The sequence below is a fragment of the Macaca mulatta genome, chromosome 6 (genome assembly GCF_049350105.2).
Source record: "Macaca mulatta isolate MMU2019108-1 chromosome 6, T2T-MMU8v2.0, whole genome shotgun sequence".
NCBI lineage: Eukaryota > Metazoa > Chordata > Mammalia > Primates > Cercopithecidae > Macaca > Macaca mulatta.
In genome coordinates, this window is record NC_133411.1 from 87,109,382 (window position 1) to 87,133,205 (window position 23,824).

The 23,824-nt window shown below is 38.0% G+C and overlaps 1 protein-coding gene across 1 annotated transcript in view; it reads left to right on the forward strand.

The window, feature by feature from the left end:
• The window catches only part of MSH3 (mutS homolog 3), a 220,591-nt gene that overhangs the window by 134,200 nt on the left and 62,567 nt on the right, over positions 1-23,824 (forward strand). The window contains exons 19-20 of the mRNA XM_015140339.3: positions 1,661-1,772; positions 21,652-21,809. Coding sequence (XP_014995825.2) covers positions 1,661-1,772; positions 21,652-21,809 — 270 coding nt within the window. The remainder of the gene's footprint in view (positions 1-1,660; positions 1,773-21,651; positions 21,810-23,824) is intronic.

Consider the following 23,824-nt stretch of genomic DNA (forward strand, 5'->3'; position numbering starts at 1 on the left):
TTTGGTGACAAGAACCTGGACTGTCCTGTTTTGCTGAAAGACGTGATAGTATTCTTCTATCTTTTATAATATTTATTCATTAAAATTTACTTGATACAATTTATAGGTTATAATTTATAGACAGACAGGAGATTGAAAGGATATAGATGATGTAGAAATAAAGGTACTCATTTGATTATTCTAATTGGTGTTGATAAGTCAAAAAATGAAAATATTTTGCAATTATGGAGCAAAACTGACATCTCTTTAAGAAAATTATAAGCTTTAAAATATTTTGAAAACTTCAAGTATTTATATTTTCGTTGATACAAATGTGAAAAGAATCAGAAATAATCTGCTCTAGAACCTATTAGAAATGTATTGAAATTTGGAATTTAGTATTTATGAATGAATATGTTCCAGATGCATGCTTGACAGCTGATGAGCAATGACCTTCAGAATGTGTTACCCATTTCAGATATATATATGCCTTGAAAACCAGGAGAATATGGAATAAAACTTTGAGATTTACTGTGTTTAAATTCTTATTAAAATCTGTCATGAGGTTTTTTTTTTTTTTACTATCCCCTTATTCTCATTTCTGTAAAATTATTTGTGAAATGACTTTAAAGGAATATATTATATCCAGATAGTAAATGGTGAAATCTATTTTTTATGTATGTACTGAGAGTTAAAATAAACTATCGAATTTTTTAAATTACAGAATGATATATTACAGTATGACTTTTCTAAAGAAATCACAACCAGTATGATGCATACATAAACATAAATGCACAGAAGAAGGTTGGAAAAGGTAGACAGCAAGCTGGTCTCAGTAGTAACATCTGGGAAGGAGAGCTGAGAGTAAGGCAGGGCTCAGAGGGTCTTGACTACACAGCTAAAGCTGTAGATAAAACAGATATAGAGGTCTTTAAAAAACTTAAAGAACAACAAGGCCAAAATATGATTCTTGTATCCAAGTAAAAGATACAAAAGACCATAGAAAGATGTTTTAATGAAATAACGTATGAAAATTTTAGGTCATTTCGTTTCCAAGTCCAACACATAGTTTAATAATTACATCTAGAAATAATTTTATGTGATTTGCTTTATTATATTCATTAATGAAAATAAGTAGCAATAATCTGAACTGTTATCTTTACTAGTGAAAATATTGGTTTGATCTCAAACAATAATAGAAAAATGAAAAATAAAGCCCAGCATGGTGACATGCACCTATAGTCCCAGCCTCCTGAAGAGGCTGAGGCAAGAGAATCACTTGAGCCCAGGAGCTTGAGGCTGTAGTGTGCTATAATTGTGTCTGTGAATAGTCACTGCACTCCAGCCTGGGCAGCACAGTGAGACCCTGTCTCTTAAAAAAAAAAAAAAAAGATCTCGTAAAGGTAAACTACAAGGGTGAAGCCATTTATAAGACTCTTCTAAAGTATGTGCTTCATTGCACAATTATTATAATAAATATTTTCCCAATTTTTATTTTATAGTTCAAATTTAACTTTTATACTCAAGGTTTTATTCTGGACATATGTTCTTAAAATCTATGTTTAAAGTTTTGTTTTCTGTCGTACAAACAGCACTGAAATTTTTCATGCTGTCTTAGTTTTTTTTTTTTTTTTAAGGCTATTTCCATGCTTAGTAAATTGAAACATACTTCTTTTTGCAGACCAACTGTACAAGAAGAAAGAAAAATCATAATAAAAAATGGAAGGCATCCTGTGATTGATGTGTTGCTGGGAGAACAGGATCAATATGTTCCCAATAGTACAGATTTATCAGTAAGTACCATATAATACAAAACAATAAGTCAACATAACATCCCAAACTTTTAAATACGAAAGAAACATTTTTATAATTAAAAGTTACCCGGGAGGCAGAGCTTGCAGTGAGCCGAGATCCGGCCACTGCACTCCAGCCTGGGCGACAGAGCGAGACTCCGTCTCAAAAAAAAAAAAAAAAAAAAAAGTTACCCAAATTTCAACTTTGGCTTTAAATGGGCTAAGTCTGGACATAGTTTTATATTTACCATGAAATGTGGAATTGGTGCTATTTCCAATGAAAGATTATCAATAGGTTTAGTAACTAAAAGTTTAGTTCTAATTAGTTATCCTAGGTAACCCAATAAAAATATTTTACATTTGTAAATACCCAATATGCAAATAGAGTTGGAATAATACCATAGTTTTTGCAAATTCATATTAGCATGTAGTGTTCCATCCTTTGTACTGTGACTATTTTCAGATGTTCTGTGAAAGAATCAGAGATGCCTTTGCAGATTCCAGTGATGAGAATTTTCATTATAGGGGCTGTATTTCTCTTACATAACACGAATGATCCTGAATACTTAATTTATTTAACACATACTTACTGAGTGCCTGTGTCTCAGGTAATGAAGCGAGTATTAGGAACAGAGGGTGGTAAGCAAGACAGAAGTCTTCCCTGCCCTCACAGAGCTTGTTGTATAGCAGAGAAGACAGGCTAGTGCAATACAGCTTAGTGCATGGCATGTTGGAGGAGACCAGGATGGCCTGGGGATAGGTAGCAGGTTAACCTAACCCAAGGGCAGGGAAGCATTGAGGAATGTTCCCCAGGGATGAGATACCAACTGAAGAATGAGTCGGTGCAAGCCATGGTATTGTTAGGGGAGTATTCCAGGTAGAAGAACCAGCATGGCAGTTGTTGGAAGTGAAGCATAGCAGGATGAATTCAAGGAACTGAAAGACGATGAGTGAGGTTGGAGTGCAGAGTGTAAAGAAAGAAGTGTTCAGAGATAAGGAAGAGGCCAGTTTACTTATATGAAGAAATTTACATTTTTCCCCCTAAAAGGTTAAGAATACTAGCAAGAGAGTGATAGAAGCTGGGGAAAAATAGTGAAGTGGTGGCAGGGTGTGTGAGTTCCATTGTCAAAGCTAAATGGAGCTGGGCACTGAAGTGGTAAGGATTGATCTTATTCAATAATACTCCTGCAGTAGGGAAGAGTCCGGTGTGAATTGAACTTGACTTCATTTTGGCATAGATGACTGGGTGTTTTAAAGGGAGTATGAGGGAACAGGGAAAGGGAATGAGCTGGGGGAGGAGAGCGAGTGAGGTGTGGTTATGTGAAACCCATGTGGGTTTACTAATTGTTTGCTAATACCACATTTCAAAGAGTCAGCTCTCTGGTCCTTAAAAAGACAATTTTGGGTGATAGATTTACATCCCAGAGGGGCAGAAAAAGTCTTTATAATTGCAAGCTTTCTAAGGTAACTGTTCTAAGAAGGGCTTCAGCATCTGGCTGCCTGTCACCAAATTTTGACTGGAATGGTGAATCCTGGCAGCACCAAGCTTTCTCAGGCAGGTACTTTTAGTGGGGCTGGGGTCATCCTAAGGATGCAGCCTTGAGCTGTTAGAAACTATGCTAGTGGGCTTGCTTCTAAGTAGGGAGGGTGGACAAAATCATTTTTATTCAAAGTCTGTAGGTTTTTATAGGTCAAAGTTGAGAACTAGTCCAGAATAGGGCTCAGAGAAACCTGATGAGAATTTGGTCAAGGACATGGGGTAAAATGGGATGGTGATGGGTCAAAAAATTAATATGTAGGGAGTAGTTATGTGAGAGAGAAGGTGTCAAAGAATAAAATGCCAGACTTTCGGATATCAGATGTGGTGGTCTTCTGGGTGATGGCAAGATCCTATGTATGGCTATAGAAGGTGGGTAGCAGAAGGGAGAAGGTCTTTGGAGATGAAGAGATCAAGGAACAGAGTTTGGGAAAAAGTTGTCCACGTGAATGTTGAAATCTAAGATAACAGCAAGATTAGCCATAGAGGACAACAAGGATCCAGGTGTCCGAGATTGCAAGGAATGGTGATTGGGAATTGTGAAGTTTATAGATGGCTTAGATTGAAGACAGGCAGTGGTAAAGCCCTAAGGAAGCAAAGAAGAACTTCTGAACCCTGAACCCTGAGGTATATGGTCCATGGTTGGATGTGGCAGAAAAAGGTCAGCCCCCAAATGAGGGAGCTGCAGGGGAATAACAAACAGCCAGCCAGGTTTCATTTTAGTGTATGAAGGAAATGTTAAGCAAGGTGGTTAGAAACAGAAGTACTAAGGAATTTTTCTGAGGACAGTGAAAAATTGAGATGTAGGGGAGCATTTGGAATGTAGGTCAGAGAAAGCTCAGAATAGTAGTGAGCTGGGACTGTAACAGAGTATTCTACCTCGGGCTGTGAGCAAGGGTGGCAGAGATGTGTGGCATTGTGCATTTGGCTGGCCATGAGAGGGAGATGTGAAAGGAAATACTTTGAATGACATCTAGTTTAATATTGCATTTTCATATCGTAACAAGACTTGTTGGTAGTATATAATGCATGTCTTAGTCTGTTCAGCTGCTGTAACAAAATATCATAGACTGAGTAGCTCATAAACAACAGAAATTTATTTCTCAGAGTTCTAGAGACTGGAAAGTCCAAGATCAAGGTACCAGCAGATCAGTTTCTGGTGAGGGCCTGTTTCCTGGTTCCTAGATGGCACCTCACATGGTGGAATGGGTAAAGGGTCTCTTACCCATGTACTCACACAGTGGAAGGGGGAAGGGGTCACTCTCAGGCCCTCATGAACTTATCATCTCCTGAAGGCTCCATCTTCTAATACCATTGCCTTGCGGGTTAGGATTTCAACATACGAATTTGGGAGAGATACAAATATTCATACCATAGCAACCTAAGACCTGGTGTCTATAAACCTGTTCATTCGTATTAGGAAATTTTTATATTTATTAATCAAATAAGTTAATAAGTACCAATCTTTTTACTGTCTTTAAAAAGAAGACTATGTCTTTGGGAGGCCTAGGCGGGAGGATCAGTTGAGCTCAGGAGGTCGAGACCAGCCTGGCCAACATGGCGAAACCCTGTCTCTGCTAAACATATAAAAATTAGCTGGGATTGGTGGCGCCTCCCTGTGATTCCAGCTACTCGGGAGGCCGAGGCAGGAGAATTGCTTGAACCTGAGAGGCCACTGCACTCTAGCCTGAGCAACAGAGCGAGACTCTGTCTCAAAAAAAAAAGAGACTATGTCAACATAAGAATTTTTTTTCAGTTCTCATAATACCAGTAGGATATGGCTTTTCTTGAGAAAGTAATGTAAGTTAAATATAAACTAAGCAACTAAATATTAGGACTATAAGTCTCTTAAAATAATTTCCTGTTACTGTTTCCATGCCCATCTACTTGACCCCAAGAATATTACCCCAAGAAATTGACTTCTTTCTTTCCTTTTTCATTCCTTTCTTTTAAAAAGTAAGTTACGCTTTAATAAAACAAGATTTGAAGAACTAAAATAGCCTTCTGTCTAATTACAATAATGTTTTAAAGAACATTGAACTCTTATATTTAAATCTTTACAAAATAAATGGAGTAATTTTTTTTCCAAGCAGGCATCTCAGAATATTCCAGAATATTCGTTTCTATTACATATGCTTTTTCTAACTTGTGTAGGAGTTGATATAGAACTGTTGCTATGGTGAAGTGCATTCTATTTTTCAGGGTAAAAATTTATATATAGGGATAGTGTTGAGAAAGAACTTACGTAAAATTCAATTTAAAATATTTTATGAATGTTAATTATAAAATATACCCTGAAAATAATTTCAAAGTTAAATGACATTGTTGTTTTTGATAATCATGGGGTTTTAAGAACTGGTGTTTTGTAAATGTAATTAAGAGTATACTTTTCTGTATTCTGTATTACGTGAACTTATTATAGTGCTTCTGAATAAGCCAACTTTCTGCCCGCTTTTCCTCTCCCAGTTTTAAGAATACTTTTTAAAACCCTCTTTCTTTTTTTCCTCTTCCTTGATTCACTGTATAATCCAAGCATTTATACATGTGGTCACCACTGGAGCTTCCTCCTCCACTCTGCCCACCTCCATAGATTCTCTACTCTGCAGCCACAAGGCTTCTGGAACCTGCCATGCCACTCTCCCTTTTGAATTCATGCTTCACACTCCAGCCAGATTGGAGTTCATGCCGTTCCCAAGTCACTGTGCCTCTGGAACTTGGCAGATGGTGTTCCCTCTGCCTAGAATGTCATCTTTCCCCACCCCAACCACTCCCGCCTCACACACTCCCACATCCACCCACCAATCACCCACCCCACTCCCCAGCTCTGGCTTGTTCAAGTCTTGCCTTGGATGTCAGCTCTTGCACTCAGCCTTCCTTTGCCCAGCTGGGATGGGTAGCCCTCTCACATACCCTTGCCACTCTGTTTCTCCACATCTCAGTACTTATTCCGCCAAATTATAATCATTCTTTTTTTTATCTGCCTTTCCCAGTGGACTGTAAGCATGAAGCAAACAGGGACTGTACTCTGTCACCTATGTGTAATCCCTGTATCAGTCACAGTTCTCTGGCACATAGCTGGCACCTAATCAGATTTATTAAATCAGTAAGGATTAGCTAGAAGCCTTTAGCAGTCTCCAAGTCTCACTTGAAATTTTTTTTTTTTTTTTGCCTTTTATTTTCTACACAAAATGTTATTTTTCAGGATATTATATGGGGATTTCCCCAATTTACAGAATAATTTTACTGTCAAACTAAAAGGGAAATTTGGGATCTTTTAGTGTAACCACCTCTTCATACTTCTGAGTAAACTATGGTTCAGAAAGGGGAAATGATCTGCCAGAAGTTACTCAGGTTGCGTCGTCTTGAACTGTTTCCCAAAACATAAACATATTTTAAGGCAAGCCAGTGCTTTCCAACCTTTTTCACTTTGCATCATACAGAAAATGATAATATTTTAATGGAACACCGGATTAAAAGGAGAAGGAAGAGGTTGCTCAGACGCCAAGGAGGCTGGCCCAGGGACTGTGGCTGCCCCAGCCCCACCCGCCACCTGTGGGTTAAGGGGTCAGTGTCTTGGCCCCTGTCACCTTGTGAGGCAGCCCAGGACTGCTGCTTAGGGAAAACCCAGCGTACCCACTGCAATCTCAGCTCTGCCAGGATTGTTTGTTTGCTAAACCAAATGACTGTTTTTTTAGTGGATGGATTTTCAACAGCAGTTAAAGTTGGGGTTTTCAGTTCATTTGTAAGGTTTTTGTTTTTAGTATAAATAATATAAATTTCAACTGATGGAGAGGGAGGGGAGAGAGTGGTTGACAGCTTCTCAGTTTGTTAGGTGGGAAGAAAATGAGTCAAATGTGCAGAACAGGAAGATTCCCAGGAAGCGCTCGAACCCTGTAACTCTCTGGCCCAAGCGGAATTCACCGCCCAGGTGTTTTATTGCTGGGACAGGGTAGACACTGAGATGCTAGTCACAGTCCCTTCTTGTGAGATCAAGATGGGCCTGGGGTGCTTCAGTCGTTAGCTCCGCATGTGGTATGGAATGGGTGCTCATGCGTTTGTTACATGAACAAGTGCTTGAAGCTGGTAAAGATGAGGACAGACTTCCCAATTCCTTCCCTTATCTCAGTACAAATAATGTCTAGCTGGCCCAGAAATACTTGCTTTGGCTGTATAACTAGTTTTTTAAACTAGTTACAGTAATATTCATAAGCTGTTGGCAATTTGTGCCTAATTACCAAGCAGAACAGTAATAATGTATACCATAAAATATGTCTGAGCTTTAAGCTTGATTTAATTCCATGGCTAAATTACATTCTCATAGATTATGCTGTAAAGGTGTTTTTCACATAGCATGATCTTTGAATCATGGGCCCATGGATTAAAATTCTGGGAAATATTAATGGCAATTGAATGTTGTTTTCCTGTCAGTCCTTTCCTCTGGTTCTTCTCTCTCCTGCTTCTGAAATAATGGATAGAGAAGAACGTTTGTCTGATAAAGTGTTCTGACCTGCACTGCTGTCTGTGCTCACAATGGCCCTCCCCTCTCTTCCTCTTACCTGTCTGCATTGATTGGACTCACACTCTTCCTGCAGGACCCAACAAAACACTGCCTCTTCCTGAGGGCCTTCACCATCCTCTGGCCAGAAAAAAATCCCTTTCTATGTGAGCCCTTTCTTTGCTCTGGTTTTAAAGTTCTCACGTACTAATTTTGGTACACAGGTGTAGTGGGAAAGCGGCTCACAGTGGTGGGAGATTTAAATTCAAATCCTGCTCTGCTCTTGTTTCACTGTCATTTTGGATAGACTGTGATACTCGCTGGGTCTTGGTTTCCTCATCTATAAAAGGAGGTGAGTGAGCTGGGTCACAGCCAGCCCTCACACCCAGGGGAATGTAAATTGGGCAGGATCCAGGTGTTGGAGGGATTTAAGTCCTGACTTTGGCATCTCAACATGCAGCTGGTGCTACTCTCCAGCCTCATCTCCCCTCTTTTTGTTTCTAGTTCACCTTGGGTTAAAAGTGCAAAGATTTGGCTGAGAGCTTGTCTGGAGGAGCCTTTAACTCAAGAGTCTCTTACCATAACCTGCTGTTGATTGACATTTTCGAGGAATAGAACACTTTGAAACTACCAACCTTTTTCCAGCAGTCTGTAGCTCTTATAAAAATAGTTCTCCTGTAATTCTTCTTTAAAGGTAGTTGTCAATATTTATACCTGTCAAGGAAGATGGCACCTTTTTTTTTTTTTTTTTACGGAAAATTAGCTTTTCAGGTCTTAGAAATTAACGTGACAATTTTATTTTTATTTTTTTCTGCTGTACATCTCCTGACTTTAGGGATATTATGACTGTCCATCATTCTAGTGTACTCAATGATGAACACACAGAGCTAAAGCGTGTCTTCTCCTATTTAGTAGTGACTGATTCCCTGTCGTTTGGCAAGCGTCCCCATTGAGACAGGTCAGAGGATGAGCTTCCCTTAACATTCCAGTTCTGCGACTTAGTTGTTTTACATTGCTCGGCAAGATATTTAGCTTCTCTAGGCCTGTTTCCTCACCTGTATAATGGGAATCCAGTAATATTAGTATCACCCTGTGATGCTGTTTTAAGAACTAAATGAGGTGATACATATAAAATCATTAGCACAGTGCCTGGCACTTGTTATCTGTGATTTTCTTATGATACCTTGAAGTTTGCCTTTTATTTTTAGATCTTCTCTTCCCCCACAGAAGTTGACATTCTATGTGGAAGTTGCTTAGTTATCACAAGTTTAGACTCACTGTTTAGATACTGGATAAACAATACTAAGATCTTATTGATTGATGATATTCAGACAGATATTGCCAATACTAAAGTGAGCACTTAAAAGAATGTACTTCTAGTCTCTCCATAGGTTCACCAAGGCAGTCCTCTCTAGTGCTTATCCAGAAACATAGTCCCTTCAGCACGATACTTCAGCTTTTGTTTGCTGTCATTCCCAGTGGGCTCCAGAGTAGGTGGAGAGGTGGTTATTGCCAACTTTCGGATTCTGGCTATTTGGTTAGAACACTTACTTGTACTAACTGGTCTTGTAGATAGATTTTATGTGTCTTTTATATCTGGGAACCCTTGATGTGTGCTGCCTCGAAAACACACGATCCTTGCTAAAAGAGAGATTAACACATTAGATGAGTGAGATTTCTTGACCATTTCCTTACTTACTGTGTCATCTTGGGAACTGTGGAAACACGGGAGTCATATATTCCTGATGGATTTTTATGGAGAATGCAAATGATTGTTTTTGAAATGTAAACATGGTGGAAATATCCGCTGTAATGCCTTTCATGTATTACATTCATCTCTTTGATCTATTTATTGGGTGCCTTCTTTGTGCCAAGCCTTGTTCTAGGCAGTGGGGATGAACTAGAAGACACGGTCCCTGTTCTCATGAGAACTTACTTTCTAGCAGTGAGATTGATAATAAACAAGCGAGAAAATTCAGGTAATTTCAGAGAAGGTTAAAACAAAATAAAATGGGCTGATGTGATAGAGAATGACAGAGCAGAGGGGCTTTTGTAGGTTGGGTGGCCAAGGAAGGTGTGTCCTGGGAGTTGATGTTTGAGTGTAGACCTGTAGAAAGGCCTTAAGGCAGGAACGAGCATGTTGTATTCTGCCAGGTGGAAGGAGAGCAGAAATCAAGTCTGGCTAGCACCAAGTGAACATGGTGGAGGCAGACATGGCCTTTAGACTATGACCTTTAGACACTCAGAAGTGCTCTGAGGATCTGGATGAGGGCTTTTAGCAAAAGACAAGTTCTGTTTTACTTTTTATGACAGTCACTCTGGCTGCCCTGTGGAGAGTGGATTGTGGGCAGAGGAGAAGCAGGAAGACCCAGCATGAGCCACTACAGTCACGTCAGGGCAGTGGCAGTGGGCACGGAGACAGGCGGTTTTATGCACCTAGAGGACCTCCTGATTCTTCAGTCTCGTGTCTTTTTTCCCGCTGGTGTTTACTAGAGGGCCTGGTGTACAACTTTATCTCCCACTGGCGGTCTCTTAGGGCTTATTAGGAAAGCCACCATGTTGTCACCTACAAATATTTGAGTTTAGTGGGTTGAACACATTTAGCTCCTAAAGCCTTGAAGTTAGTTCTTCTTTGACATCCTCAAATCCTGGGGTGAGGAAGTGGGGCTGGAAAAAATCTGTCTCCACAACAGTATCCCCAAGTCTGACCAGGTTCACCACGCACCACTTTTCCCAGGTACTTCATGCAAACGATTTCCACAACTTCTCATCTTTCAAACAAATCTGGGACAGAGCTCTGGTGCCAATTTAATTCCTGCTGTTTCATTCCACCCAGGGCTACATATTCAAGCAATGTACCTGAGTTTAGGGTAAGAGACCATTTAATTCAGCTCCCTGATTTTAGAGGGGAGGAAACTGAAGCCTAGAGAGGTGCATTGGCTTGCCCAAATTCCATACGAGAAACCACCTTTCTTGACTTGTGGGCCAATTCTTTATTCATATTTATACTTCTATTTTCACACTCTGTCACTTTCTTGCTTATCAAGGCTCTCATAGAAATTGACACCACAGTGAAAATTTTTGTATAATACTTGACCTAGTATGCATTCAATGAACAAATGGTTGTTAGTATTCTCATTGCTGTAGAATCCATTTACAAATAAGTGTTAGATTGAGATTCGAAGTACAAAGAAAGGGAGGAAATTGCTCCTTAATTCCAAAGACAGCCACTGTTAACATTTTGAAATGTTTCCTTTGTCTTTCTTTGCAATTTTTTTAAAAAAATAGCCATTTTTTATACAAAAAATTTTTATATCCTGCCTTTTTAGTTAATATTATAACATGAATATTTTCCTATATTCTTAAAAAGTCTTAAGGTAATTTGTAATGGCTTCATGGTTTTCAACAATATGGATATACCATAATTGCCCTAAAAGTTTCACTGTTTTACCTACTCTTTGCTGTCATGAATAATCCTGCCATGGTACCTCATGGAATTGATTCTTTAAAAAAAAAAAAAAATGGGGAGCACATAGTAGGTGTATATGTTTATGGGTAGCATGAGATGTTTTGATACAGACACAGAATGTGTAATAATGTTACCCTCATATGAGGGCAACTGGGGTATCCATCACCTCAGGCATTTATCCTTTATGTTACAGACAATCCAGTTATACTCTTTTAGTTATTTTTAAATGTACAATAAATTTTGTTGACTATAGTGACCATGTTGTCCTATCAAATACTAGATCTTATTCATTGTATGTAACTATATGTTTGTACCCAGGGACCATTCACCCTCTTCACCACCTACCATCCTTCCCAGGCGCTGGTAACCATCCTTCTACTCTTTATCTCCATGAGTTCGATCGTTTTAATTTGTGGCTGGCTTATTTCACTTAACATAATATCCTCCAGTTCCATCCATGTTGTTGCAAATGACAGATCTTATTCTTTTTTATGGCTGAGTGGTACTCCGTTGTGTATATGTACCACATTTTCTTTATCCATTCATCTGTTGATGTACACTTAGTTTGCTTCCAAATCTTGGCTATTGTGAATAGTGCTGCAATAAACATGGCAGTGCAGATATCTCTTCGATATACTGATTTCCTTTCTTTTGGTTATGTAGAGCCCTGGGACTTTAAATGAACATAGATGGTAGTCAGACAGTGGTCACCATGGGCCTTGGGTGAGACCCAGTGTTGCACTGGATTCAGGTCTGACCCGGTGAGCATTGAAGAATTAGGTATTTATTGTAGCCTTCACAGTCTAGCTTGTTTGTACTTCTCCTTGGGAAGGCTTTCCAAGTATTCAAAGGGACTTGGGTGTTCTGATCTAAATCTGTGGTCACTGCAGCTGTGTCTGCATTAGGGGGCACCCTAAGCCCAGTAATGCTGTAGCTCTTGTAGACTCTTAGAGGTACCACCTTGGTGGTCTTGCATACTATTCTGGAGAAATCCCTGGATTTCTAGGCAAAGACTCTTGTCCCTTCCTTTACTTTCCCTCAGACAAATGGAGCCTCTCTGTTTCTGCTGAGCCACCTGGAGCTGAGGAAGGGGTGACACAAGCACCTCTGTGACCACCACCTCTGGGACTGCACTAGGTCTGACCTGAAGCCAGCACAACACTGGGTCTTACCCAAGGCCCATAGTGACCACTGTCTGACTACCACCTAAGTTCACTCAAAGTCCTAGGATCTACAGTCAGCAGGTGGCAAATCCAGCCTGAAGGGCTATCATTGTTTATACCACCATGCCTGGCAATAGTGAATGAAACTCTGGGAGGGAAGTAATTAATTTGACCTTGATGATATGTATATGATTAGGCAGTCCTGTTCTTTGTTAGCCTTCAACAATAGGGATCTTTTTGGTCACTGTCACAGGAGTGAAGACAGAATAACTTACCTTGTAATGTTTGTTTTCTGATATCTTGGGCCAAAAGACCCACAGGAATCCACCCATCATCTCCAGAAAGTGAAGTTTTTATTTGAAGTTTGTTCTAGTCTAACAACTTTCATCACATTTTGTGTTTCAGTAGATGCCAAAGCAAAGCACTGAGTGTGTTGGTATTTCCCTTGCCTGCTTCAGCAGTGTCTGGCTCTCAAAAGTTGTAGTCTTGGTACCTAACCTCAGACCAAAATAGCCAAGAGCGTTAAAACTGCTATGTGGGTTGGGAAACATAGTGATCAGGCAAGTCATTTTAGAAGGAATGGTGGAAAAAACTTCTCCATACACTTAAGTCTTCTTAATACTATTTTTGACTTTTCAAGCATCTAAATTTCCTCTAATGTACACAGTTAAATACTGAAATAGACATTATAATTTATTTATTAGAAAATTTGAGATATTCTGCACTTTACATTGAACTTGTATCATAGAACTTTTAAATGATGAGGAATCTAATATATTTTGTAACTATATAAGTCTAAGGAGATTACTTAGAGTAATTTTTTGTCTTCACTTTCAATATGATGCTCCCCTCCCTTTTTTTGAGATGGAGTCTTACTCTTTCGCCCAGGCTGGAGTGCAGTGGCTCGATCTTGGCTCACTGCAGCCTTTGCCTCTGGGGTTCAGGCGATTCTCCTGCCTCAGCCTCCTGAGGAGCTGGGACTACAGGTGTACGCCACCACGAGCTAATTATTGTATTTTTAATAGAGATGGGGTTTCACCATGTTGGCCTGGCTGGTCTCCAACTCCTGACCTCAAGTGATCTGCCCGCCTTGGCCTCCCAAACTGCTGGGATTACAGGCATGGGCCACTGCCCGGCCTCAGTATGATACCTTTTGATGACAACAAAAGCCTTAACTTTAATGAAGTTGAATGTATCAGTCCTTCCTTTTATGGGTGAATGGTGTTGTGCCTTAAATAAGGAATTCTTTCAATCCCTGAGATCTTAAACATATTCTCCTATAATTTTTTATCAACATTTTAAAGTTTAATTTTCAAATTTAAGTCATTAATCATTCTACTCAGAATTAATTAATTAATTAATTAATTAATTTTTTGAGACAGAGTTTTGCTCTTGTTGCCCAGGCTGGAATGCAGTGGCGCGATCTTGGCTCACCGCAACCTCTGCCTCCCGGGTTCAAGTGATTCTCCTACCTCAGCCTCCCGAGTAGCTGGGATTAGAGTCATGCGCCACCACACCCGGCTAATTTTGTGTTTTTGGTAGAGGCGGGGTTTCTCCATGTTGGTAGGCTTCTGTCGAACTCCTGACCTCAGGTGGTCCACCCACCTCAGCCTCCCAAAGTGCTGGGATTACAGGCGTGAGCCACCGTGCCTGACCCAGAATTTATTTTTATGCATGATATAAGTTAGGAATCTAATATCTTTCTATATGGGTAATCAATTGTTTTGTACCAATTTTCAAATCATCCTTTTCCCATCAGTTTATGGAATTATTTATCATATATTAAGTTTCCAAATTTTTATGGGACTGTTTTGAACTCTTACTTTTCACTAGTCAGTGTTTGTCTGTAAGCCAGAATCACACAAGCTTATTTACTATAGCATTATAATAACTTTTTACATCTGTAGGGAAAGTTCTCCCCTTCTATTTTTCTAATAGAACTTTCTGACTTCTCTTTAGCATTTGCTCCTCTCTTTATTTTAGAATCAACTTACTCGGTTAATTGGGGGAAAAAATTTGAGTTTTTTTCGGAATTGCATTGACCCTATAGATCCATTTGGGGAGGAGTTGACATCTTTGTGATATATATGTGAACATATGAGTATGTCCCTCCATGAAAACAGTAGATACAGTGAGTCCTCACTTAACATTCTCAGTGGGTTCTTGGAAACTGCTGGCTGGGTATGAACTCTTACACCTGTAATCCCAGAACACTGGGAGGCTGAAGTGAGAGGATCACTTGAGCCCAGGACCAGCCTGGGATGGGGAGACCCCATCTCTACAAAAAAATTACCCAGATGTGATGACACCCACCTGTGGTCCCAACTACTCTGGAGGCTGCGGCAGGAAGATCTCTTGAGGCACAGAAGGTTGAGGCACAGTGAGCCATGTTTGCGCCACTGCACTCTTGCCCAGGTGACAGAGCAAGACCCTATTTCAAAAAAATAAAAAGGAAATAACTGCAACTTTAAGTGAAATGACATATAATGAAACCAGTTTTACCATAGGCTAATGGTTATAAACAAAGTTAAATTCCTATGTCATATTTCTGGCCACAGAAAACATCATCAAACTTCTAAATACCCAACACACTTCTAATATTAAACATTGAAATAAGTATGAGCTATATGTTTAAGAAATATTAATAAAAACAAATAAGATTGTTGTATACATAATTTTTGGTAAATCAGGGAGTGACAGAGGTCATAGTGATGGTGGGTTAAATCAAGGAGTAAATGTTTGTGTAGTGAAGATTGTTAAGAAGCACCTCCTACTACCATGCAGCTCAAAAACAATACATATGGCAGACTTGCTTATCACTTTTGTGTTATATCAGTTTATTGTCATGCATTTGTATGATTATCACATACCTTATGAATTTTTACTTGACAGTCATTTGTATTCATTCATTTTCCAACCCACTTATTCCATTTCAGAGTCATAGGTAGCCAGAGCCTATCCTGGCAGTGCAGGGCACCAGGCAGGAACCAGTCCTGGACAGGATGCCATCCCATCACAGGGCACACTCACACACACACACACTCAGACCGAGGCTATTACACCAGTGAACCTAACTTGCACATCTTTGGCATGTGGGAGGAAACTGGAATACCCAGAGAAAATCCACACAGGCATAGGGAGGATGTGCAAAAACAGTGCCCTGGCTGGGAATGTATTTTTCCTTATTAATTTTGTAATAAAATGACATTGAATGAAATGACATTATTTGAGGACCTGCTGTATTTTTATTTTGGTTTTAAGTCCTTTCAGTAAAGTTTTAAAGTGTTCTCTATAAAGGATTTTTACATCTTTTGTTAGATTAATTACTAAGTACTTTTTGTTAGTATATAGGTCATATCTTTTTTACAATAGTCTTATAATTATTTGCTGCTCTTATACAAAAATACAGCTGAGTTTCCATCTTGATCTTAAATCTAGCCATTTTGCTAGAGATCCTGTCATTAATTATAATACTTTGTATTATATATGTATAATACTTTGTATAGAGATTGGTTTTCCTTGTGGGCAGCCAATGACAATGACAGTTTTGTTTTGTCTAATGCCTTTTTATTTCTTTTTATTGTCATGTTTTTCTATCTGGGACCTCCATGAATATGTGGATTGAAAAGACACTCCATGAAAAGTGTCTTGATTGACCTAAGGAAAGGTTTCTACCATTTCACCATTAAGCCTGTGTTTGCTGCAGGTTTTTGGTAGCTATCCTTGACCTGGTTGAAGAAGTTGTCTAAGGGTCATTTTGTTCTCTCGGTCACTCCCCACTTACTGGTGGATGGTGTCAGGAAGAAACCTGTTTCCCAGCTAAATAAACATTGTTTAAATATTAGAACTGTGAAGTCTAAATTTTTATGTGATATTTTTTCTATATATACAATGAATTAATTTTTGTATATCAATTAGTTCTGAAATCCTAAAGTTCAAATAAACTAAAAACTTCATTCTGTATTAAATTCAGGAGAAATAAAATGCTCAAAGAACACATACACGATTGTATAGTTTTAAAAGCCAGCAGTTTCTGTGTAGTTCAATATAAAAATGTTACTCCTTTTGAAAATATTGGAAAGTGTCAGACTTGCTTGTTCACTTTGGGTAATACATCTTTTTCACCAATGTATATACAATTTAAATTCAAAAGAGAGTAACATTTCTATTCATGTAAATGCCACACACATTGTTTTACTCATCAAGGCCTTCAAATAAGTTTCACATCTGACTTTGGCCCAAGCCAAATGTATTTTCATTTGTTTTAGTTCATTTCTTCTTTTTCAGTTAATTCATTTATAGGGCATTGGGACTTCATGTGGCTACTTTGGGCATCTTTTATTTTTAAGAATTTATGATTTATAAAAATGATTAGAGCATTTATAGTTTCAAAGGAATTTCATATATATTTTCTTAATTGTTTTAAACTTTACAAAATGCACATAAGGCTAGGATTTCTATTATTATTAAATCTTACAGATGAGAAATGAAATGTATCTAACCAATGGCTAAGCCAGAAATGGAACCTCAGTCTTCTAACTCTAAACGGTATTATAATATGCTTTACCACTAGAAATCTGATTTATTAAGTTATTTTAGTTGACCAAATTAATACTTTTAAATAACACACTGTCAAGTTACTGATTCTCACTGCATGAAAAAGCCAAATTGAACAGTAAGTATAAATCTCTTATCTTTCAAGGTATTGGAAGGCTTAAGTTTTCTACAAAATAAAAAGTGTGTATTTTTTCTTTTTTTCTCATATCTTTTCTAAACTACCATTTAAAAACATTTCTATTTCTGCATTCCATTGGTCACTCTCATGTGCTTGTTGAATTTGGTAATCCTGTTTGAGACAGCTCCTTTAACAATGCTGTCACAGTTCAGGGAGCCTTGGCATGACATACGTAACCCTTCTGTATGGTATTCTCTCTGGCATTACATTCTTACATTACATTCTCTCTGGCATTGCATTCTTTCACTTTCCATTTTGTACTTTTCTCTCTTGCTTTATTTGTATGTAGTGTTCTGAAGTCCAAGTAACAAAATGTCATTTGGAAGTTATGTGAATTATTCGTAAATTACATAAATATGTTTGTAAGGAGTTATTGAATTGTTCGTGATGGTGATCCATGAAATAACTAAGAAAATTTGTTTGATTTTTAATGATTTCAGCCAATGAAAAAGTATAGAAAACAGTATAACAGACACCCATTTACCCATCACACAAATGTCATAGAGATTGACGTTTTGTAATATTTAGGAGTTTTTTTAAGTAAATAAAAAATTACAGATACAGCTAAGGTCATACATAAATAACTGCTATTCCTTTTTCTCCATCTTCACCTCTTAACCTACATGGTAACCATTATCCTGATGTTATTTATTATCCTTATGCATGGTTTTTATTCTTTTGTTTGACATATATATATATACTAGCAGCATATAATCATCTTTTGTGTATTTTAAAAAATATACATTAATGTCTCACTGAGCCCTAGTATTCTGCATTGTAAATAATTGTTTTAATAATTGTACAAGTAGATCTATTTATTTTCCTAACAATAGACAATTAGATTATCTCTATTTTTGTCAGTTATGAATACATACAAACAGTACTACAGTGAACAGTTTTATACATGCCTTTTTGAGCACTTGTATGTTTCTTGGATAGATATTTAAAAGAGGAATTGCTGGGTCATCTAGACCAATGTACACGATCTTTAACTTTACTAGGCATTTCCAAATTGCTCTCCATATCTTCCCAGCACACTGTGTTGAAAAGACTGTTCTTTGTCTACTGTGCTGCAATGTCACCTTTGTCATAAATCAAGGAACTGTATACATGTCAGTCTGTTTCTGTGCTTTCCGTTCCACTGGTTATATATGTATATTATTGTGCCAAATCACACTTCTATAATTACTATAGCATTATAATATTGAGTCATCCAGTTCATGAACATGGTATATTCCTTCACTTAATTAGATCTTCTTTAATTTCTTTCGATAATGTTGTGTAGTTTTCTGTGTAGAGTCTTGCTCATTTTGTTAGATTTATTCCTAGGTATTTGATTTCGTTTGATACTATGGTAAATTGTATCATTAAAAATGTTTTATTTTGAATTACAGGTTGAGCATTCCTAATCTGAAAATCTAAAATCTGAAATGCTCCAATGAGCATTTTCTTTGAGCATCATATTGTTGCTCAAAAAGCTTTGGATTTCAGAGCATTTTAGATTTTATTTAGAATGCAAATATTTCAAGATCCAAAAAATTGAAATTGGAAACACTTCTGTCCCCAAGTGTTTTGGATAAGTGATATTCAACCTGTATTTGTTGCTAAAATATAGGGGAAAAGTTGGTTTTTGAATACTGAACTTGTATCTAAAGTTCAGTTTTTAAAGATTTCCTTGGATTTTCTGGGAGCACAATCATGACGTATAGGAATAATGAGTTTTATTATTTGCTTTCTAATCCTTATACCTTTTATTTTTATTTCCCTTTCCTGCGCATTTTTTTCTTTTCTTTTTTTTTTTTTTTGAGATGGAGTCTTGCTCTGTCACCCAGGCTGGAGTGCAGTGGCGCGATCTCAGCTCACTGCAAGCTCTGCCTCCTGGATTCACGCCATTCTCCTGCCTCAGCCTCCCGAGTAGCTGGGACTACAGGCGCCCGCCACCATGCCCAGCTAATTTTTGTATTTTTAGTAGAGACGGGGTTTCACCGTGTTAGCCAGGATGGTCTCAATCTCCTGACCTCATGATCCACCCGCCTCAGCCTCCCAAAGTGCTGGGTTTAAAGGCGTGAGCCACCGCATCCGGCCTCATTTTTTTCACAAGTGAATGTTGAATTTTTTCAAATGCTTTCTCTGTGTTATTGGAGATAATTGTATGGTTTCTTTATTCTGTTAATGTGGTGAATTACATTGATTGGCCTTTGAATATTAAACCAACTTTGTATTTCTCGAAAGCTCTAAGTGGTTTATATAACCTTAGATTGACTTATTAATAGTTTGTTAAGAAGTTTTGCATGTATATTTATGGGTGAAATTGGTCTGTAATTTTTCTTGTAATGTTCTTATCAGGTTTGGATATCAATGTTCTTGATATCCAAATCTGAAATTATTTGGGAAAAATTCTTGTTCACTAGAAGAAGTTTTGTAATATTGGTGCTATTTCTTTCTTAAATGTTTGCAAGAATTCAGTAGGGGTGTTCTCTGCATTTAGAGTTTTTCTTGTGGGCTTTTACAAATTTAATAAATATAGGATTGTTAGGTTTTCTATTTCTTGTGTCATTTTGTGATTTTTAAAAAAGGAGATAAAGACATATTAAAAAAGAGATTAAAGAGATATAAAATATTTGATCATGTCAATATTTGATTATTTTATGACAGGCTTATTTTTTAATCTCTGTAGAATTCATTTTGTTTTTATCATTAGTTTTATCATTGTTTTATGACATGCTTATTTTTTACTCTCTGTAAAATTCACTTTATTTTTATCATTAGTTTTATCATTCTGCTTATATGAAACTACTTTCCAGGTTCTTACTGTGTTAAGCTCTTTCTGTCACAAGAAACAGATATACTCAAGTTCCTTCAAGTAATGGAGATGTATTAGGTGCAATATAAAGCCATATGGTGCCATAAGAAAAAGGAATTACACAGGAAGAGAAAGATCTCTAGCACAGTTTGGCATTAGGGAGACTGGAAATGTGTAGCGAATTAGAATACGATACAGCTTTAGGGATGGAACAGGTTTTCTTTTTATCCCCCATTAGCAACACTTTATAAGGCTTTACTTTGATACCCAGTTGTTTATGTGAAGTTTCTCACTTCATTTTGGCTTTTATCTTTCCTTCCTTTCATTACTAACTATCCTCTTTACTCCTAGTCTAAATAATTTTTCATCATACCTTTTATTTTCTCATAACTACTTACTCATGATCCCCGGTGCCTTGTGGCCTATTTCTGTGATTCTTTTTAGCCTCTCTTCAAGTTACCAGGTAACTGAACCTCTCTGATTCTCGGTTAACTCCCAAAAGATTATTTGATTGGCCTAGTTTGAGAAGCTTTTATGTTAGGCCCATTGGCTGGTTCTGGCTTTTTTTTTTTTTGAGATGGAGTCTCACTTTCACCCGTGCTGGAATGCAGTGGCGTTATCTTGACTCACTGCAACCTCTACCTCCTGGATTCAAGCGATTCTTGTGTCTCAGCCTCCTGAGTAACTGGCATCGTCACACTCAGCTAATTTTTGTACAGTTGGGGTTTTGCCATGTTGGCCAGCCTGGTCTCAAACTCCTGGCCTCAAGCGATCCACCTCCTTGGCCTCCCAAAGTGCTGAGATTACAGGTGTGAGCCACCATGCTTGACCGGCTTGGCTACTCTTGACCAGGCAGCTATTGCCAAAGGGTGGGATTCACATAGCACAGAGCATGGATGCCCTGGGCTAACTCCTCTGCCAAGGGCTGTATTTGGACAATTTCCCTTAGCGGGATGTGTACCTGGAAAATACTATAATTGATCAATATAGAGAAGTTCTAGAAAATTAAGTTGTTGCAAGAGTTATAGTTCTGCCTCCTCCACGTGCTCTGGTGAATGCTAGTAAATAATTAAATGCTGATAAACCAATGTCTAGAATTTGATGTTATAAATATCTTTTAATAGTCATCTACCTGTAACTGAAAAATTGCTGCCAAAAATTATATGTGCTGCCAACCCCAAATAGGGCCGTGGGCAATTAGATGTGTAATACCTGTTGTTTTAAGATGGACAAATGAAAATTGATAGACTTTAAACGTAAGCAATAGGTAGAACATGCACATAGGCAGATTAAAAAATGCTTACTGAGAAAGCCATAGCAGTTATCCATTTCTGGTCTTATTTCCTTTTTAATACCCAGGAACAGCTGTGTGTACTGCTAAGAATTTATTTTTCTGCAGTATCACACAGTTCAGGTTGAAGGACTCTATTTAAAAGCTGGACAAAAACCACCTTCTATTTTCTGTTTTCTTTGCAACTATGGCCATGAGACACAGTTCTGGTCAGTGAAATGTAAGTGTTCTGGGAGGATCCTGGATTCTGGAGGACCACTTTCCTTTTGTGATATTTATGCTGCAAAGTAATGTTTTGCCTAATGCCTTTCCATTTATGAGACAATTGTGGATATTATCTAAAAACGTTTCTGGTACAGTAAGTGAAATTCCTTTCTAATTTTTAGGAGGACTCAGAGAGAGTAATGATAATTACTGGACCAAACATGGGTGGAAAGAGCTCCTACATAAAACAAGTTGCATTGATTACCATCATGGCTCAGATTGGCTCCTATGTTCCTGCAGAAGAAGCGACAATTGGGATTGTGGATGGCATTTTCACAAGGTAAGTACGTTAATTCAGTTTGAATATATTCTTGAAAATAAGTCAAGCCCACATTATCACATGAATTTTCCTTTTGTGTACATATTTAGATGCTCTTAAAGCATTCAGCATTTAGGAAAGGTCAGGCACGGTGGCCCACACCTGTGATCCCAGCACTTTGGAGACCAAGGCAAGAGGATCACTTGAGTCTAGGAGTTTGAGAGCAGCCTGGGCAACATGGAAAAACCCCATCTTGACAAAAAATCAAAAGATTAGCCAGGAACCTGAGGTGGGAGGATCACCTGAGGCTGGGGAGGTTAAGGCAACAGTGAGCCAAGATCCCACCATTGCACTCCAGCCTGGGCAACAGAGTGAGACCCTGTCTCAAAAAAAAAAACAAAAAAAAAAACTATTTTTATCATGACTGATAATACTAGAAAGAACTTAGGAGTTAATTTTGTCCAGTAGTTTCCAAATTATTTTTAGTTATTGAGTTCTTTTTTATTTTATTTTATTTTATTTATTATTATTATTATTATTTTTTTTTTTTTTTTGAGATGGAGTTTGGCTCTTGTTGCCTAGGCCAGAGTGCAGTGGCACTATCTCGGTTCACTGCAAGCTTCACCTCCCCAGTTCAAGCTATTCTCCTGCCTCAGCCTCCCGAGCAGCTGGGATTACAGGCACCCGCCACCACGCCCGGCTAATTTTTGTATTTTTAGTAGGGACAGTGTTTCGCCAGTTGGCCAGGCTAGTCTCGAACTCCTGACCTCAAGTGAGCCGCCCGCCTTGGCCTCCCAAAGTGCTGGGATTACAGGCATGAGCCACCACACCCAGCTGAGTTATTATTTTGAAGAAAACCTTTTATAGAAAATAAATATTTAAACAGATAAAAACAGATCTGCTCTGTCTTCCAGGGGTAGAAGGCTTGGAGACTTGGCTGTTAGGCTTTGTAGAGCACAGTCTGAAAACTAGTCCATCCTTCCCATTTTAGGTGCAGACCTGAGACAAACTGCAAAAGGCATTGGACCGAGATCATTTTGTTGATATCCCTTTTTACTCTACGAACATTACATGCAACTAAGTCTTACCCTCAATGTGTGAACCTAAATTTTATGCCGTGTTACGAATATGAGTGAAACATCCTGGTTTCACTAAGGAGAATTCACAGTTTAATCTGTTTAACACCTTCTGATTTATCAGTTCTTAAAGCATTGTGTGTATGTCTTACATGTACATTTCTAAAAAGTAAATACAGTCTCTGTGCATAGTCAATCTCTGTGTATAGAGTGTCTGAGTTGTTGTCCAGCTACATATTTATATAATATTTGACTATGGAATCAAATCAGAATATATCACATGCTAATATTGATATTCTTGAGTAGACACTAAAATGCTTTAAAACTTCATTTTCCATCTGAGAATGAACAAAGTACCCTGAATTCTGTTTGATGCCGTGTCACCAAATAGGTGTTATTCTGATCCCCATATATGTTTAACTCAAAATAAGAAATTTAAAGAGTCTTTCTTTAGTTCTTAAGGCTGTAATTCATTTTCTATTTTATAAGAGAAACAAACCAGGTATTTTATTTTGGTTACAGTATTAAGGAAAGTAACAGAGATATTTAGTGAAGAAAAAAAAAGAGAAAAAAAGAAAAAAAGTATTGGTCAATATAAGGGGATTTACCTGGAAGGGAATCTTGTTACTGAGCGGAATATCAAGATTGTTTGTAGATACAAGTAAAAGAAGGGTTTATTTTTGTCATATAAGGAGAAGGCTGGAGGTGGGTAGCTGCTTCTGGTGTTTCAGTGGCTCTGCCATTTCACTGGCCTTTCCCTCAGAGTTATAAGATTGCTGCTGCAGCTCCAGGCATCACATTCCTATTCACATGAGGTAAAAAGGAGACGGGACTGCCATAGCTTTCCCCACTGCCCCTCTGTTTGTTTTTGTTGTTGTTGTTTTGTTTTGTTTTAGGACATCAGTAGGTTTTTAGGATCCTCCCAGAAAACTTACATTTCAGTGACCAGAAGTATGTCTC